At 37.3% G+C, this 13,541-nt stretch overlaps 1 protein-coding gene across 1 annotated transcript in view; it reads right to left on the reverse strand.

Moving 5' to 3' along the window:
• cdc73 (cell division cycle 73, Paf1/RNA polymerase II complex component, homolog (S. cerevisiae)) overlaps window positions 1–13,541 on the reverse strand; it is a 326,652-nt gene that overhangs the window by 132,611 nt on the left and 180,500 nt on the right. The window contains exon 11 of the mRNA XM_072573909.1: window positions 12,984–13,041. Coding sequence (XP_072430010.1) covers window positions 12,984–13,041 — 58 coding nt within the window. The remainder of the gene's footprint in view (window positions 1–12,983; window positions 13,042–13,541) is intronic.

Here is a 13,541-nt window from a genome sequence, read left to right on the forward strand (position 1 = left end):
TGTGCAGGTCATCCTACCCTAGGTAAAGAGATTAAAACTGTACATAAGACTCAAAATGTGGTTTCATCAAGGCTCTTCATAACTGCAGTAAGAAATCGCTATTCCTATACTCAAATCTTCTTATAAGAATGGCTAACATACCATATCTCTTTGCACTTGTTGTTTAATTGCTCGGGCAAGATGGAATTATAGAATCCCTACAGTGTGGAAACAGGCCCTTTGGCTCAATAAGTCCATACCTACCCTCCGAAGAGTATCCCACTCAAACTTATTCTCCTACCTTGTTACTCTACTTTTACTAGGAAAAAGTAGAATGTGGGGTGCTGGAAAAGCAAAGCAGGACAGGCATAATCCGAGGAGCAGGAGATCGACGTTTCGGGCATAAGCCCTTCATCAGGGATATTTGTGTGTATAATGCAGAAGATGCAGGATCAGTTCATTCCAAAAAGGAAGAAAGATCCTAGGAGGAGGCATGGGTGGACGTGGCTGATGAAGGAAGTTAAGAAAAGACAAAAAGTATAACATAGCAAAGATAAGTGGGAAAATGGAGGACTGGGAAGCTTTTAAAGAACAACAGAGGATTATTAAGAAGGAAATACGCAGAGAAAAAATGAGGTACAAAGGTAAACTGGCCAAAAATATAAAGGAGGATAGTAAAAGCTTTTTTAGGTATGTGAAAGGCAAAAAAATGGTTAAGACTAAAATTGGGCCCTTGAAGACAGAAACAGGGGAATATATTATGGGGAACAAAGAAATGGCAGAAAAATTGAATTGGTACTTCAGATCTGTGTTCACTGGGGAAGACAGAAGCAATCTCCCTGAGGTAACAGTGGCTGAAGGACCTGAACTTAAGGGAATTTATATTTGCCAGGAATTGGTGTTGGACAGACTGTTAGGTCTGAAGGTTGATAAGTCACCGGGGCCTGATGGTCTACATCCCAGGGTACTGAAGGAGGTGACTCGAGAAATAGTGGATGCGTTGGTGATTATTTTCCAGAGTTCAATAGATTCGGGATCAGTTCCTGTGGATTGGAGGGTGGCTAATGTTGTACCACTTTTTAAGAAAGGAGGGAGAGAGAAAGCAGGAAATTATAGACCAGTTAGTCTGACCTCAGTGGTGGGAAAGTTGCTGGAGTCTATTATAAAGGATGAAATTACGACACATTGGATAGTAGTAACAGGATAGGTCAGACTCAGCATGGATTTATGAAGGGGAAATCATGCTTGACTAATCTTCTGGTTTTTTTTGAGGATGTAACTCTGAAGATGGACAAGGGAGATCCAGTAGATGTAGTGTACCTAGACTTTCAGAAAGCTTTTGATAAAGTCCCACACAGGAGGTTAGTGAGCAAAATTAGGGCGCATGGTATTGGGGTCAAAGTACTAACTTGGACTGAAAGTTGGTTGGCTGACAGGAAACAAAGAGTAGTGATAAACGGCTCCATTCTGGAATGGCAGGCAGTGACTAGTGGGGTACCGCAGGGATCAGCGCTGGGACCGCAGCTTTTCACATATATTAATGATATAGAAGATGGTATTAGTAATAACATTAGCAAATTTGCTAATGATACTAAGCTGGGTGGCAGGGTGAAAAGTGAGGAGGATGTTAGGAGATTACAGGGTGACCTGGACAGGTTAGGTGAGTCGTCAGATACATGGCAGATGCAGTTTAATGTGGATAAATGTATGGTTATCCACTTTGGTGGCAAGAACAGGAAGGCAGATTACTACCTAAATGGAATCAATTTAGGTAAAGGGGCAGTACAAAGAGATCTGGGTGTTCTTGTACACCAGTCAATGAAGGTAAGCATGCAGGTACAGCAGGTAGTGAAGAAGGCTGATAGCATGCTGGCCTTCATAACAAGAGGAATTGAGTATAGAAGCAAAGACGTTCTTCTGCAGCTGCACAGGGCCCTGGTGAGACCACACCTGGAGTATTGTGTGCAGTTCTGGTCTCCAAATTTGAGATAACTGAAGTATCACCTCTCTTTTTAAATTTAATCCTCCTCACAATAAACAGCAGTCTACAGCTTTCCTAAATGACTTTCTGTTCTTGTATGCTAAACATTAGTGATTCATGCACTAGGCACCCAGATCACTCTGCATCTCAGAGTTCTGTGATCATTTACCATTTTGATCATACGCCTTCCGTTTACTCTTCTTGCCAAAATGGAGAGATTCATATTTCCCACATTAAGTTCCATTTGCCAGATCGGTGACTACACAAACTATTTGTATCCCTTGTGGCATCTGTATCCCCCTCACAACTTACTTTCCTACTTATCTTTCATTTGCAAATTTAGCAATTATATCTTTGATCCCTTCACTCAAGTCATTTACACAAAATGTAAATGCGAAAATACTCAGCACTGATCCCTGTGGCACACCATTCGTTACACCTTGTCACCCTGCAAATGACCCATTTGACTGGTTTATTAGCCCAGTGCAATTACTACTACACCACCAGCTTTCTATAAACGGTAGATCTTAATTATGGGTAGAAACTGGAGAATGAGGGAGACTGCAGATCATATATATTAGACACTGATTAGTGTGCCACTGCTGTCTTCAGAGCCCTGAACAGAAGCAGCCATTCAATTGACATTGCTATGGTGCTTCAATTGTGAATTATATCAAATCTGTAACCTATTAGTCATTACCTCAGCTCTACAACATAGTAGAACCCTGGAATATTAATGGCTAATTATCACTAATGCAAAGCAAGGAAGACATGCGTATCACTATAATAATGTGTTGAATCAATCACTTGGAAGTTATCTGAAGAACTTCGTGATCTAGTTCTAATTTTTCACTTCTGTCAGTGACTGGAACTTCTATTTAAAAGCGAACAATCACAGAAGTTGTTTCAAATCACATCATTTCTCCAATCAATTGAGGCACCAACAGCAGTCATAATGATTTGATATCACAGAAGGAGGCTATTTTAAAATTTATTAGTTATTCATAGATTTTGATATTGTTGGCTCAGCCAGCAGTTGTCTATTTGTAATTGCCCAGAAATTAAGATTCAAGTACATTGCCTGGGGTCTGGATTTACACATTTGCCGAATTAAGGATGGCAAATTTCATTCCCTGAAAGGGACATTAATGAAGCAGATGGGATTTTTGTAGAAATTGACAATGGTTACATGGTCACTTTTAAGTTACCTTTTTATTGCATAAATTTACTAAATTTAATATTCACCGTTTGCCATGGTTAGGTTCAAATCAATGACACCAAATATTAGCTTAGGATTCTGGATCGTTAGTTTAGTGACATTATCATTACACCACTGTCTACCCCACTGGGCTAATCAAGTTTTATACAGCAGTCAATTTCATATATCCATTCTAACCCTATTAACTTGCAAGTTTATATCTCTCAAGCACCTATCTAATTTCCTTTTAAAACATTGATCACCTCTGCTTCCACAATGATTATTGGCAACACACTCCAGGCCACACACTGCAAAAAAAAAGTGTCTTCCTCATCTTGCTGTATACCTTCAATTAATCATCTCCCCAAGTCTGTGTACCATCAGCTGACAATAACTTTTCTTTGCTTTACCAACATTGATCATAATTTTGTATGCCTCTATTAGATCTCCCTTCAACTTAATTTATCCCAAGGGGAATAAACCAGCTTCTCCAACAAAACCTTGGAATTTAATTTCCCAATTCATTTGCTTAAGTCTTTTCCCCACCCTCTCAAGCAGTTTTGCTTCTTTCCAAAAGTGTAAAAAAGCAGAATTGAATGCAAGACTCAAAGTGTGCCTAAACAGAGAATTTAAGCATTCAGTATACCTTTGCTTTTTTGTTTTCAGTACCTCTATTTAAGAAGCTCAAGACACTGCTTTGTTAACGACTGTCAATATGCCTTGCCAACTTCAAAGATCTATGCACATGAACTCCTAAGTTCTTTCATTCTTTTGAGCACCGCCACTAAATCTCTCTCTCCATATCCATTCTGCTAAAACAACCCAAGTTATACATTCTGCATGCAATTCTACTTGTCATGTCTATCCATTCTGTTAGCCTTTTTTCCTGTTGTAATCAATCGATATCGCCCTCACTATTTGCTGCAATCTGTTTGGTATCATGTGCAAATTATAAAATTTTATGCTGTATTTAAGTCATTACGTATATCAAGAAAAGCAGTGATCCTAACACTGAGCCTGGGATTAGTGGGGGGACACTGCTGTTTATCATCATTCAATATGAAAAACAAGCACTTAGCACAACTCACTGATCTCTGTCATCAAGCCTATTATTTTAATCCAAGCTGAAACTGAATTTGCTGTTCCAGGAGCCTCATTGTTTTTTTCAAATCAACATTGGTCAACTGTTTTCTTAAAATTCATATCAGCAGCACAATTTCAGTTCTTTCATCAATATTTTTCTTTACTTCACCAAATTTCTACAGTTTACAATCTGTGCTCTCTGCCCTTAATTAAATCAAATCTCTCGAAGTCTAGATTAGAGTGGTGACGGAAAAGAACAGCAGGTCAGGCAGCAACCGAGGGGCAGGAAAATCGACGTTTTGGGCAAAAGCCCTTCATCAGGTTTTTGCCTGAAATGTCGATTTTCCTGTTCCTCTAATGCTGCCTGACCTACTGTGCTTTTCCAGCACCACTCTAATCTAGACTCTGATTTCCAGCATCTGCAGTCCTCACTTTTGTCTCAATCTCTCGAAATGCCCATTAATTTTTCTCATGATTGTTGTTGGTGAAACCATAACATCACAGATGTTAAAGTGACCAGTCTGTATTTACCAGACTGAAAAGTTCCTTATAAGCTTCCGTGAGTAAGAATGTCACTGTTGACACTCAATAATCCTCTGGCACCTCTCTTTAGTCAAGGTATTTTCGGAAGATTACAGCAAATCATTCTGCTAATTGCATCCCTAAATCCTTTGCAATCTGCAACAATTGGCTTTGGAAAATGTTTCATCATCATAAAACTTTAGAAAAATATATCATTGCTTGGCCAGTAAGATCTTAAAAAGAAATGAAAACTTTACCACACGTATCCTGATTAACTACATGATTAAATGTATTAAGTATCTAGAAACAGAGAGCTGTATAAAAAAACAAGACAAGATGAAGCTCTATGTTCATAAAGAAAGTAGAGCACGACTCAACAAGTACAACAAAAACAGCCATGAGCATTGTTATAATACAATTCCCTTTTAAAACTATCTAGCTATTTTCAAATACAATGGTGTTCAATCACGTCAACACTTCACAAGTACAAATATCTCACTATATTTTCCATGCATAAGTTTCAGGGTACCAACTAGGCAACAAGAAAAGTGAATCAGCTGTACTGAAAATCAGACTGATGATGATGGATTAAACTAAAACTATTCACAAAGTATAATATGAAATTTTACTTAGACTTCTGTAACATTAGAAATTATGTAAGAGCAACGGAGCACAAGAACCAGCAGAAGAGGGATCCGACTTTTTGGGATAATGATCTGTTTGCAAACGATCAGAGGCTAAAATGTTTACAAATGAGAACATGAAGTTCATTTCAGCCCATATGGTGCTGTTTCAAAAGACTTTCTTTAAATTCAGTTCATAAAGCTTTGCAGCTCATTTTGACACAACTAAATAATTACACGAAAAGTCCTTCTTTGAATGAGAATGCATCGGTTCATAAAACTGAGTCTGCTGGAATTACACTATTAATGAAATGAAAAGCAAAAATGGAATGGAATCAAGAAGAAAATTTTTTTCACATACTTGGCAATTAAAGACATTTTGAAGTTTCACACAGAGATGAACCACGCTACATCTGGATGTTCATTAACACCTATGTGGAGTGAGGTGTTAGAAGGTGAACTAAAGCAATCTCTGACAGCTTGTCTCCAAAAATTTACGTTTGTTTTTCAAAAATCTTACATAACTTCTATTCAGAATATTTCTATAGCAACACAATAAATATTCACAGACACCATCAGTTATATACACTTCACGGTATCACACACTGCAGCTTCAACATAGAATCAATATAATTTTTGCCCTAATAAACTGATTTCCACCACCAAATGCTAACTGTTATTACGCTGTTGAAATATCTGGACAATAGCATTTAGAGGAGGTTATTTTTGAACGCAAAATAAAAAAAAACTGGCCCTGTTTAATTTAAAGAAAGATATAATTTCATCTCAAAAATAACCAAGAAATCTTTCGCCAATTCTTATTTTTTCCAAGCCTGTGGTCAATGCACTACTCATGGGCAAGAGAATGGAATAGATTTTTTTTGCTCCCAGAGTAACATCAACACCATTTAAACTAGATGTAACATTAAGAACAAAAATAGGTCAGCAGTGAGGTCGTTAAATTCCCATTAACCACTGTAGTAACTCATCTAGCTTTCAGATGTTTTAAATCCTATGCAGATTGTGTGCTTAAACCTGTACATCCACAGTCCATAGTGCTGCATGTAGACGCTTGAGAAACATACTACATTATTTCACAAATGCAAAGATAAGCGCCACTCACTTCCTGTGATATTGTTTAAAAGAAGAGCAGGCCATATAGCTTCACAGGCCTGTTCCGCCATGCAATTAGATTACAGATAATCCATATTTTAATTTCATTTAATTGGATTCATTCCATATGCTTTACTAACGAAATTCTATGAATCAGACATTTGAAATTTTTAATGATTTGGTTTGAACACCAATTTGATTGTGACATTTCCTGTACTGTGTGAGAAAAAGCTTTCAGACATCATCTTGATGGTTTGGCTCAAATTTAAGTTATGTTTCTTTATAGACCCTCTTGTTAAATCACTCGTTAATACTATACATTCAGGGAAATATGCACCTATTCAACGTGTCCACAGAATTTAACCTATTCAGACTTGGTAGCATCCTGATGAACCCACACCATGTCTCTGCCAAGGTCAATGTCGTCTGCTGAGGTGAGTAACCCAGAAAAGGGCACAATACTCCTAATACAATTTAACCATAACATTATGCAGCTATGGCAAATGTTGTTTCTTTATTTGTAGCTCTTTTCAGATAAAAGGTAGCATTTGATTAGTCTTTTAAGTTAGTTCGGATGGGAGAGAGAAATTGAATCCTGAACCACACAACCGAAATGTTTAACTGAAAAACGGGGGACATTGTCGTGCTCAACTTTATGTGTAATGTTGGGGTCAAATTGCATTTTGTGTATTTTTAAAAATTTATTCAGGGAGGGTGTCGCTGGCTAGGCAGCTTTTATTGCCTATCCCTAATTGCCCAGAGGACAATTAAGAGTCAACCACATTGCTGTGGGTCTGAAGTCACATGTAAGCCAGACCAGGTAAGGATGGCAATTTCCTTCCCTAAAGGACGTCAGTGAACCAGATGGCTTTTTCCAGTAATTGACAATGGATTAATGGTCATCATTAGACTCAACTTCAGATTTTTATTGAATTCAAATTCCACGTATGGCAGCATTTGAACCCAGGACTCCAGAACATTACCTAGATCTCTGGATTAACAGCCCATCAGTAACTGCACTCAGCCATCGTCTCTTCTACTATGCCAGTTCTGATTCTTAACATAAAAGTTAAGGAAAATTTCTGACAAAATTCATGAGGTTGATTCATTGGAGCATGGAGATTCAAGGAAAGGTCATACGTTAATTTTTCAGAGTAACTTAACTACTGAATACTATGGAAAAGATACAATGCAAAAACTTTCACCTAAACAGTGTAAAGCACAATATCCGGAATGAGTTTTTCTAAGAAAGCAATCAACATATGCGAGTTCTTATGAAGACGACAAACTTGAAGTAAAAACAATGGGACTGTTTAAGGATCAACCAGATGCCATGGTGAGAATGAATGTTGAGATTTTCTGAATGGATTATATAAGAGACATCAAACAGCTTTCCTCAGCTGCATTTATCTTGTGCTTTATTTATGTTTTGTGATGCTTAATCCTGGCACTTTCTAAAGGTACCTCTGAGACATATTCAACAACTTGTGTTTTTTGATGAAGCATGACATCACAAGTCACTTCAGAGACATAACCAAAATAATGGACAACAACTCAGGGGTAGTCAAAGGCTTGATCAAAAATATGGACTTGGAAGAGGAATTTTAAAGTTGAGGAAAAGTGATACCTCAAGGCATGCTTCCAATGATGGGGTAATGGGAAAGGGAGTGCACAAGACAAAAAAATAAAAGATGAACAAGTCATTCTTATCCCACCTTTTTAAAAGGAAACATTGAAACTCTCTTCAGTCAGAGGGCTTTTATAATGGTGTTGACGACAGGAAAAGGCTGCTTGTGCTTAACATGACAAAAATTTGTTCCAATAAGAGCTTGTACATCAGGCAATCCTTTGGTGCAACTTTCAAATCACAGGATTAATGTCTGAACTGGAATTTAATAATTTTGCTATTGTAATACTTCATAAATATTAAAACTTCAAAATTAACAAATTAAACCTGTTGTTTTAAATGGCAGACATGGAATAAAAGGGATACAAGAGAATGTGACACATTACTTTTTTCCCTCAAAATATCAATGTTATAATTTTACACCAGCAAATATAAAAATAATGCTGTTTTTCCAGTGTTCTTTTCACTCAATGTCTGCAGCAGTTAGCCTTTTATCAATAACATTACAGATGGCAGGCTTTGTCCAAACAACAAGCCCTTTTATTTTTTCTCTGCAAAAATTCAGCTTTTTTTTGATATGACATCTCAAAATTGCCTTTAAAGAATTCTCAACAGTGTATGTTTGATCATATCAAGAATTTTCTCTTTTTACCTAACTAAGAAGGGCTGCTAACTGATTTGCAATCTTTATATGCAAAATATGACTGCATTTCTAAAAATGAATTTATCTAAAGTTTTTAGAATGAATAGCAAGATCGAAAAAGTATACAAAACAAAAACTACCTTCCTAAAACAATTTGCTTTTAGTAAAACATTTATTTTGTACTTAATATACTACATATTTTAAAATGCTTTTCAAAATTTGTTAATATGCACACTATGATAACTCAAGCATTGACAACTATACGTTTGAAAAGGATTGTGCTAAAAGGTCAAATTTTAATGTTATACACAGTACTGCTTGCATTTCTCTGAAGAAGAGTCATACTTGACAAGAAACGTTAACTGTTTTTCTCTCTCTCGCTATACAGATGTTGCCAGAACCACTAGGTTTTCTAGTACTTAGATTTTATTTTGTGCTTTCAGCCGCCATCAAAGATAAAAAGTGCAGCAAGGGTATAGATTTGAGGGATTCCAGAAGTAATTATGCAAATGTAGAAAACCACTGCAGGTAACTCTTATAGTTTGACTGGATAGATGCAAAGATAAAGGCTGACATATCCAGCTGGACAACAAAAGGAGTTGGAGAACGATAATCTGGTCAACCTGATCAAATGCTGCAAACAGACCGAGAAGAACAAGGAGGGATTGATCACCACTGCCACAGTCATTTGTAACTATGATAAAGGTTGTTATGGCAGGAGTGGAAAATTGATTGGAGGGAAACAAAGGGGGAGTTCGAAGAAAAGTATCCATGGATTTGAGAGGAAGACATGCATTCAATGACTTGACAGAAAAGAGGAGGTTGGAGCTGATGTGGTTGTTGGAGAGGAAGAAAGGAGACAGGGCAAGGATGTTTGTTTTAAATTAGGTATAATCATTATGTAGAATTAAAGCGATGGCAAAGTTCCTGAGGAGAGGGAACCAATAATAATACCAACAAACCTGGGAGAGAAAGTTGAGTATTAACCACCTTAGTAGGAAAAAGGGGTCAGGAAATGAACCTTACAGACATGAGTAACTTAGAAAGGGGAACTAAGGGCATTCTGGCTAAGTTTGCAGGCGATACAAAGATAGGTAGAGAGACAGGTAGCAGGAAGGCTGCGTAAGGATTTAGACAGGTTAGGAGAATGGGCAATGAAGTGGCAGATGGAGTTACAACTTGGGGATGTGCGAGGTCATGCATTTTGGCAGGAAGAATAGATAAAAATAGGAAGCTGTTTTCTAAATGGGGAGAAAATTCATAAGTCTGAAGTGCAAAAATACTTGGGAGCTCGAGTCCAGGATTCTCTCAAGGTAAACTTGCAGGTTGAGTCAGTAGTCAGGAAGTCAAATGCAATGTTGCCATTTATTTAGAGAGGACTTGAATATAAAAGCAGGGATGTCCTTCTGAAGCTCTATAAGGCTCTGGTTATACCATATTTGGAGTACTGTGCACAGTTTTGGGCCCATATCTCACGATGGATGTACTGGCCTTGGAGCGTGCTCACAGGAGGTTCACAAGAATGGTCCCAGGAATGAAAAGCTTAACACAGGAGGAATATATGAGGACTGTGGGTCTAAACTTGATGGAGTTCAGAAGGATGAGGTCGGTGGGGGTGGTGGGGAAGAGGGGGATCTAACAAACACACAGAATACTGAATGGCTTGGACACAATAGATTTCAGGAAGATGCTTCCATTAGTAGGAGACACTAGTGCCTGAGGGCACAGCTGTAGAGTAAAAGGAAGACCTTTTTGGAATGGAGAGACTTTGTCAGCCAGAGAGTGGAGAATCTGTGGAATTCATTGCCACAGAAAGCTGTGGAGGTCAGGTCATTGAGTATATTTAAGACTGAGATAGACAGGTCCTTGAGTATCAAGGGGATCAAGGATTACATGGAGAAAGTGGGAGAATGGGACTGAGAAACCTATCAGCCATGACTGAATGGGGGCATAGACTTGATGGGCTGAATGGCCCAATTTTTGCTCTGATATCTTATAGTCTTTTGCTGGAAAGCAGAAACAGCTGAAAGTAGTAATCATGTGCCTGTACGGAAATAAATGGGGACTTTTTTTTTTGCAAGTTACGGAATAGACAGAAGGAGCTAAGGGAGCTGAATGGGAATTCACTCTTAGTGGCAACAAAATTCATGATCTTGTAGTATTTGTTGGAGTCATTTTGTTCTATAAGACTTATAAAGTGCTTTTACTTGTCCAACTAAATATGATTAATGGCTAAACCGGTTGTCAGCCATAAATATTTATGTCTGCATCCCTTGAAATTATGGTGACAAAGAGAGATGGAGAAATTATTCTAAAAGTTACTGGGCATAGGAGTATCAAGTGTGGATCAGAAACATCAAAATATTGCACTCTGCTGACTATGTAACCTTTTTTTTTAAAATAACAACTTCATAAAGTACTCTTCTATTTAACTAGCTGCCTGCACGAGGTATTTTTCAGCAAAGTCCAAGGTTATATATCATCAGTTTATCTTCTAAGTATTGCCTTCCTTCATAATAAGACATACTTTAGTTTTTACTGTCACTTGTGATTTGGTGGATTTTAAGTTATGAATTCATCAAGAGAACATTAGCCTGCAGGAATCTGAACAAAACACAATTAAAACAGTATGTGGAGCTGCTGTTAAAATGTTACTGAACAACCATAAGATTTGTGTTTAGCTCATCATAACAATTAATACAAACTTGTCCTATTAGCTTTACTAATTTCAATATTCGGCAGAGAATGAAAAGGAAAATCAAACCAAGTGTGACCTTTCCTTACTTTAAGCTAATGCATCTATTTTACAAAAAAAGTCATGATTTGGTTTATGTCATTCGTTATTGCAGCTTTCCACATATTGCACAACACTTCAGTTATTAACGCAAAAGTTACAAAACACGAAGTGGTCAAACTATTCTAATACAGCTGGTTCCGCTATAACACAGGTTCTAGCAGTGTTCGCGCTGGCTCTGTCCTCATGCAATCCCGTTACAAGAAAATCACTAAATAGCAGCACCATTTAAACTAATGGGTCCGGAATTGCACAATAACCAACATAGGCCTTAAAGGTTTGCGCTTTAGAAACAGTGTCCACAATTCATCAATCGCATTATAGCAAATTCACGTTCACGAAACTTGCATTATAGCAGAACAACCTGTACAGGGAATGTATTCCTGAAAATACATTTTGGTATAATTCTTTCTTAATTAATTCTATTGTAGCCATCAGATCCATAATGCTCTTAGTAACTGGAGTATACCATACAAGTCCTAAATGCCTTTCTTCTAATATCTCAAAATTACATCTCAGATAACCATATCAAGATCTGGCCAAAGGTAAGAAACTATGTGGATTCAAGGTGAGGTATACATAACATAGTATTGTATGCATGTACATGAATACTAAATGTGGTAGCACTGAAATAGACTATTGATCATAATAGGTAGGATGGGTTACAACAGTCAATATCTACAAAATTTAAATTACTCTGCACATAACTAACAGAAGTGAAAACAAGATTCAAAGTGCAAACAGTGGAAGATCCAGCATTAACCGTACTTTTTAAATTAGGCAATGGAATTTCTGTAAAGTAGATCAAGGGAAAATGATCAATTCAAAAGATCTTGTGAACACAAACTGCAATGTTCTCAAGGACATTGCTATTCCTGCATTCCTCTTTACGATCTTTCTTTTGAAGAAGCATTCAACGGTTCAAAGGATAAACGACTAAAATGAAATATTAACTGGAACAATAGAATAATATATTCTGAGATTATACCAAAACACACAAACAGAGAGGAAAGACATTTTTCTACTTGCAAATAATTACATACTTAGTATATTTATACTTAGTTAAATTAACTGAGTGTTTAACAGGAAGCAAAGATCACTGTGCAGATGAAAATACAACAGCAGAGCATTGCTATTAATAAATTGCTGAATTCCAATTTCAGCATTAGAATGCTATGTTGTTACATCAGCATATTCAGAGTGATTTTATCTCATTGCAACTTGTTTGTACTGTGTACAGGTACTATGCTATTCCTCTCTTTCTAGTAGTAACAAAATGTTATTTTAAACCTTTTTTTCAGTTATTTATGTCAATAGTATTAGTGAACAGAAACAGAATGGAGACAGCATTCTGAAATAGGAGTCACAGTTCATACCTTAACACAAACTCATCCAAATAAATGTATTAAATATGTTTTACCTGGTCTTGGGACAGGTTGAACAGCAGGAGTCTGAGCCTTTCGAGCAGAAGCACCTTCCTGAAAAATATAACATTTTGAACTTATTCAAATCTTTCTGAAAGTGTTCACTGGTTTAAACCTGAAAAGATTTTCAAATGCATGTGATTAAAAAAATACAGCGAGGAACAATATAATTAAAATTTATCTACTTGTCATTGTGTTTCAAATGGGAATTGGAAAACAGTTGAGAGCAATTGAGAATTTCAGTCCTATGCTTTTGCCACTCAAGCATCTTGCCACAGCAACGAATAACATAATTATGAGTCATTCAGATGCATGGAAACAGACCCTTCGGTCCAACTCATCCATGCCGACCAGATATCCCAACCCAATCTAGCCCCACCTGCCAGCACCTGGCTCATATCCCTCCAAACCCTTCTTACTCATATAGCGATCCAGGTGCCTTTTAAATGTTGCAATTGAACTAGCCTCCACCACTTCCTCTGGCAGCTCATTCCATACAACCTCTGAGTGAAAACGTTGTCCCTTAGGTGTCTCTTATATCTTCCCCTTCTTGC

Source organism: Chiloscyllium punctatum, chromosome 7 (genome assembly GCF_047496795.1).
Source record: "Chiloscyllium punctatum isolate Juve2018m chromosome 7, sChiPun1.3, whole genome shotgun sequence".
Classification (NCBI taxonomy): Eukaryota; Metazoa; Chordata; class Chondrichthyes; order Orectolobiformes; family Hemiscylliidae; genus Chiloscyllium; species Chiloscyllium punctatum.